Below are 6,806 nucleotides of genomic sequence, written 5' to 3' on the forward strand. Positions count from 1 at the left end.
CAGATATATAGTTACATTCTCTTAATGAACAGAGCGATTTGTTCTAATGGTGTTTGTAAATGGGATATCATGTCCACATCTTGTACAGCAATTAACCACTAGGAAGAATGTATGCAATGTGTGAATTATTGAAACTGTCCTACCAATTTGATTTGAAACTGTCTCACTGCTATCTGTTTATCAATAAAATTATGGGAAAAAAAATAAAAGGTCATTAAATATTTCTATGAAACAGTACCCACCTTATGTCTGGTTATACACGTATTTTTTTTTTCATATATATGTATGTGTATATGTGTATAAAAGACAGGGAAAAAGCAATATAAAGTCAACGGAAAATGGAAATATACTTTTTAAGGTTTTTAATACTAGGAGAAAATATACCATATCTTTTAAATAAATTGTAAGTCAAAGATACAGTATAAATCTTAAAACACAAATTAAAATTAAGCAATATTCAAGAAAACTAAATACTAATTAAAAATTAAATGTTTCAAAATACTTGAACTAAGTTTTTTTTTTGCTGATTAATAGGACAGTTCCAATAATTAGTACACTGTACACTGTTATCTTCTTAGTGGTTATGAAGTTTTTGTGTTAATAAAGCAGTACTAAGAATAAAACATAAGATAAATACTGGAATGGCCAATAAATGGCCAGCACTTCTAACAGTTTGGGGATAGGATATCGCACAAAGTTCTAGTGTGTTGTGGACATGGATAATGTCCATGACACCTACTGGTGGCTAGGCGTCACTTGTGGGACTGAGCTACTGCTACTTCCTTGAAATCCACCCTGTAGACCCAGATGGAATCATGACCCATAAGGTGTAGAAGTCCACTTGTAAAGTGTGCTGATGGAAATATTTTGCTGCTGTACACAAAAGAATAACTGAAAGACTACTTTTGTATACCTCTTATTCTCCTATGTTTAACTGTTTGCCCTATTTGGTGGGGGTCTTTCCATTCTCATTCATGGAGTTGTGATTATTTTGCTCCCTCTCGGGAACATCGTTTAATAGTCTGTGTAGGCTTGGCTTTGTCATCATGAAATTCTTACGTTTTTCTTTGTTATGGAAGTATTCCTTGGGGCCGGGGAGATGGCTCAGTAGGATAAGCGCTTGACCAGAAGTATTCCACTTCTCCATTATACTTGAAAGAGAGTTCTGCATGGTATATCAGTCTGGGTTGGAATTTGTTTTCCTGAAAGACTTGTATTACTTTGCTCCATGCTCTTCTTGACTTGATGGTTCGTGAAGAGAAATCTGCCATCACTTTAAAGGGTTTTCCTTTAAATGTGATCTGTTTCTTTTCTTTAGTGGCTTTTAGCATACTGTTCCTGTGCTGAATTTCTGGGATCTTGATTATTATATGTCTGGGTGTGGTTTTAATTGGGTTGATGTTATTTGGAGTTCTATATGCTTCGGTTTTCTGAATGTCAGATTGTTTTCCCATATTAGGGAAGTTTTCTGCTATCTTTTGTTCTGTTTTGCTTTATTTCTTTAAGGCTTTAGGGGAACGGGGACTCACTGAACTCCCTCTGACTCAGGCAGTCACCTCTAATTTACCGCCTATCCAAAAAGCTTGTGGGGAGAAAAATAATAAATAAATAAATAAAGTTTGAGAACTAAAGCAGCAACTTGCCAACTCTAGGTATCTCGCTTTAAAAATTTTTTTATTTATTTAGACAAGGTTGTATAAAATTGCCCATGCTAGCCTTGAATATGACTATTTTCCAGCCTCAGCCTCCCAGACTATTGTGATTACAAGCAATGTGTGATCAGATCCAGCCTTAAAAGTCGCTTTTTTAGGGTTAGGCCTGGTGGCACACTCCTGAAATCCCAGCACCCTGAGGCAGTAGGACTCCTGCAAATTTGTGGCTACCCTAGGCTACAAAGTCAGTTTAAGGGCAGCCTGGACTACATAGCAAGACCCTGTCTCCAAAACCAAACACACACACACACACACACACACACACACACACACACACACACACAAAGCTGGCTGTAGTGTTTTAACCTCTTCGGCTGATCTAAAAGGCCTTATGATATGGTGTACGAGTTGCCCAGTTCACAACCACAGCTAACTTACCATCCTCTTGTGAGGAAGGATATGGATAAATGTGGTGGGAAGCCTTCGACTTCTCATCAGTGAATGTCCCCTGCAAAGTAAATCAACAAAGAATATAAAAATGAAGTACAGAGAAAAAATGCAGATGCTAGCTACAAATTCTGTAAGAATTACAAAACATTATTTGATTCGTATCTCAAGACTACATTTATTGGTTTTAGTCAAGGAAAGGGATGATTTATAATGACAAAAAATATGGTCTACAGGCTTCCAAGCTGAGTCTCCCCTAAGCCAAATGTTTGGGACCAAAGTGCTTGATATCAGAGTTCTTCAGATTTTGGATGGTTTGCTTCAAATGAGCACTCCTAATCCCAAAATCTAAAATGTTCCATAACCTGAAACTTTCTGACACTCTAAGTTGAGATTCCAGAGTTCAGATTAAAGATACTCTGACTTTAACTCTTGGCTAATTCTGTTCACCTCTCAACAGTAATGTGAGTACTTCAACCAATTATTAACATTACTCAAAAACCATAATAAACTATGAAAATTAACTGATGTCAATCCATTCAGGTTTAGGGCATTGAGAAGGGAGCCTGGGCTATATGATACATGGTCAGACATCAGAAAAAACACATATATAAATGCACCTATAGGGGCCATGGAGATGGCTCAGTAGAGTAAGTGCTTGCCTGGCAAGCACAAGGGCCTGAGTTCAATCCCCAGTTCCACCAAAACAAATAAATGCATCTATTGTGTTTTTAAGTCATATTGGAGTACAAACTAATAAACAACTAAAGTGAAACACAGCTAGGCCACAACTCAAAGACTAATATATATAAATATATATATGTATGTATGTATCATGACTTGAAAACAATCTACAACAAAAATGTTCATCCTATAGATAAGAATAATGGGGGCTGGGAACATAGCTCAGTAGAGTAAGTGCTTGCCTGGCAAGTCAAGGGCCTGAGTTCAATACCCAATTTCGCAAAAAAATAATTAATTTTAATACTGCAAGAGTAATGGGGCTGGTGAGATGGCTCAGTGGTCTAAAGCACCTACTTAGAACAAGCTTAGCAAAGCACAGGGACCGCAGTTCAATCCCCCAGCACCACATGCCAGCCAGCCCTGCCCCCTGGTGGGCTGAGCTGGCCACCCACACACCCACACACCCACACACCCATACACATAAATAAATTAAAAAAAAAAAAGTAATGGCCATTCAACTGGTAGGTTGAAGCATGATCACAGCATACAAAGCCAGCCCAAAAATAGGTAAAGTCTTATAATTAGATCCTAAATACATTCTCAGAATTTCATTAACAGAGTATTTATCAATGATAATAATTATAAAAACTTGTGTAGCATATGGTGCTGGGGGATCAAACCCCAGTTCCTGCGCTTGCCTAAGCAGGCACTTAGTCTACAGAGCTATCTCACCAGCCCTTCAAGAAATATCTTCTATCTGAAGTGTTCTCCACTAGTTTACCATAGTGTGTTTTATTAGCCATGTCATTAATCACAGATGTGTATGCAGATAAATATGAAACCCAGTTTCAGCCTAAAATAAAATAAATATATCAGAAAACTGCATATCTGTCAAAACATAAGCTTATGAAGAGAACAGATGTTACTTTGTAGTTACATATTTGCATAACTGGAGAATGAACCCAGGGCCTTTACACGAAGTTATGTCCCCATCTCCTTTTCATTTTAAGATAGAGTCTCATGAAATTGCACAGGTTACCTTCAAACTCAATCCTCCAGCTGGAACTACAGTTATACCATCATGCCCAGTTTTTTATCCAACTTATATGTGTTTGTCTGCTTTCTTTATTCTTTGTGGAAAGGTCTCATTACATAGTTTAGCCTGGCCTCAAACTGACAACAATCCTCCTGCCTCAGCATCCCAAGTGCTCAGATTATAGGCATGTATCACCATGGCCAGCTGACAGAAATATTTTAATCCAGCTTTCACAATATAAACAAGATGATACTGGAAAAATAAAAACACCCAAATAAATGGGCTGGTGAAGGGCTGGCCAAATAGCTCAGCAGATTAAAGTGCCTGCTTATGCTGACACAGGGGTCAGGGGTTCGGGTGCCGGCCTGGAGGCTAAAAAACAGAAAGGATCACTACAAGTCCTATGTGCATAATGAGATCCAAATAAAAATAAAAAAATAAATGGGCTAGGGAATATAGGCTCAATAACGGAGCACTTGCCTAGCATGCTCAAGGTCCCAGATAACCAGTTAACACACACACACACACACACACACACACACACACACACACACACGTGTGTACATGGTGCGCTCACACAAAAACAGTAACTATAGGGCTGGGGACACAGCACGGCAGTCTAAGCATCTGCCTGGCAAGCACAAGATCCTGAGTTCAATCCTTAGCACATGCCATGCTGGCTTCAAAATCAGGCATGGTGTTTTCAAAATCAAGCAGGATTACACACCTGTAATCCCAGCTCTGGGGAGGCTGAGACAGGAGGATCCCTATGAGTCTGAGCTCTGTAGCAAGACCCTGTACCAAATAAATAAAAACGTAAAAATAGGTAGTAACAAAAAATTAAATAAATAGGATGCCTATGATGGGATGGGGGAAGAGATGTGTTTACTCAGCATATAGTTCACCTTCTCCTAGCAATAAATGTGACAAAACTCTCTGTGACCCAGTGATTTCTCTGATTTCATTCTGTGATGAAAAATACACTAGTCTCAACTCTGAGTATGCTTTACATGACTGATAACTGCATTCCAGTGCCTTTACTAAGTACTAGTCTCAGCTAAAAATCAGGTTAAAAAATAAATGGTATCCCAAAAACCAAAAAAGAAGCTGTCTTTAAGTTCTGACATAGAAATCTAAAGATACCGTGACTGACATTTCTCACAGACTTAGCAATGCAGTGTTTCTCAAGTGACTGTGCCTATTACCTGATGTCGTTTGATGATATCTTTCAGCTTGTTAGCCAACTTCAGATCAATGTCTGGAATGAGGTAGATGTTGGGCCTGGTCAGACAATTATTCTGAGGAATGAAGAACAGACTTTGAAGTTCTACTTGTTCTTAAACTATCATTTATCCCTTGCCCTAACAGAAGCTGGCATTCAAACAAACTTAAAACCTGAGGAGATGCAACCTAATATAGAAAGTGAAAATAAAACAGGTAGTTCAGCAGGCCAATTAAAACAATCCTCTGGAGCCGGTGAGATAGCTCAGGGGACAAAGCACCTGCCTAGGCAAGCACAGCGACAAGGGTTCGTTCAATCCTCGGCACCGCAGGCCATGCTGGCCCCATCCCTGGGCATACTGAGCAGGCCACAGAGACCAGTCATGGTGGCGCACATCTGTAATCCCAGCACTGGGGAGGCTGAAAACAGAAGGATCACCATAGGCCCGAGCTGCATAGTGAGACACTGTACCAAATACATTTAAAAAAAAAAAAAAAAAAAAAAATCCTCTGCCCTTGACTGTACGAGGTGCACAAAAAAATGTTAAGAATCATGATCTAAAGAAATCTTATTAAGGGCCGGGGAGATGGCTCAGTGGAATAAGTGCTTCCCTGGCAAGCATAAGGGCCTGAGTTCAATCCCTGGTTCCACAAAAAAATAAATAAAAAAATAAAAAAATAATAAAGAAAAAAAAAAAAAAAAAAAGCCATCTACCAAGTTTGACATTAAGGTATTAATTATACTGCCACAATAATCCTCTAGGTAAATCATAGCTAAATTTACTGTAAGAGTCTAATGCAGCATATTCAGCTACACCCTTGATTTGAGAATTATAGCTTTCTTCGAATCATAAAAATAACAATAAAACACGTTTATTGCTCCCTTCCACAAAGACTAAAATTCAACTGACAAAACACACCAAATTTCCCAAACTAACAGCCTGTGGACAAATGACTTTCACAAATTAATTTTTGCCTGTTACTTTGACCCATAATTGTACTTCAGCGATCACTATAAATTACCAGTAAATAAAATATCAGAAAAGTGGCCTCAGGAAGTAGCTTGTGGTAGAATACTTGCTAAGCATGTGCTAGGACCTGAACCCCCAGTATCACCAAACAAAAAACTAGAAATAACAAAAACATTCTCTTATTCCAGGTCATAATTTAGCAACGAAAGGCAGATCTACACTTCTGTCACAACTACAAAACAAAGAAATAACTGCAAAGTAAAGTGACCATAGGATAAGAGATTGTTTAATTAAATGAAATAAAAGTGCCTCAAATAACAGGTAGGGTAGAATGATGACATCACAGATTATTCCATCAGAAAGTTAAGACTGACAGTCTATAAGTGACAAGATCATTCATTAGCCCCAAATATCCATAAAAATAAACTACGTATTTCAGAAAATTTTCTTCCTTTGGCCTTTTGGAATTCAGTATGGCCAATGACAAAACTGAAACAGTATGTAAATTTTTTTTAATAACCTAACTTCATAGTTACCTGTACCAATGTTTTTTCAATGTTCATAAACATTTCAACATTACGATCCATTCTGGATGGATTCTGCAAATCAAATCTCCGCCTAAAAGAAAAGAAAATCATTAATAAGTTTGTCTCTCACCTTAGCACAGGTGAAAATTTGATTCCAGAATTCAATACAAATAAACTACCAAGGGCTGGGGAGATGGCTCAGTGGTCTAAAGCACCTACTTAGAACAAGCTTAGTCAACGCACATGGACCGCGGTTCAATCCCCCAGC

General features: G+C 38.2%; 1 protein-coding gene across 1 annotated transcript in view; it reads right to left on the reverse strand.

The window, feature by feature from the left end:
* Positions 1 to 6,806, reverse strand: part of Smarcc1 (SWI/SNF related, matrix associated, actin dependent regulator of chromatin subfamily c member 1) — a 175,053-nt gene that overhangs the window by 133,971 nt on the left and 34,276 nt on the right. The window contains exons 4-6 of the mRNA XM_023700647.1: positions 6,548 to 6,629; positions 5,025 to 5,117; positions 2,091 to 2,160 (exon numbers count right to left, since the gene is read on the reverse strand). Coding sequence (XP_023556415.1) covers positions 2,091 to 2,160; positions 5,025 to 5,117; positions 6,548 to 6,629 — 245 coding nt within the window. The remainder of the gene's footprint in view (positions 1 to 2,090; positions 2,161 to 5,024; positions 5,118 to 6,547; positions 6,630 to 6,806) is intronic.

This window comes from Octodon degus, unplaced genomic scaffold (genome assembly GCF_000260255.1).
Source record: "Octodon degus isolate 3935 unplaced genomic scaffold, OctDeg1.0 scaffold00126, whole genome shotgun sequence".
NCBI lineage: Eukaryota > Metazoa > Chordata > Mammalia > Rodentia > Octodontidae > Octodon > Octodon degus.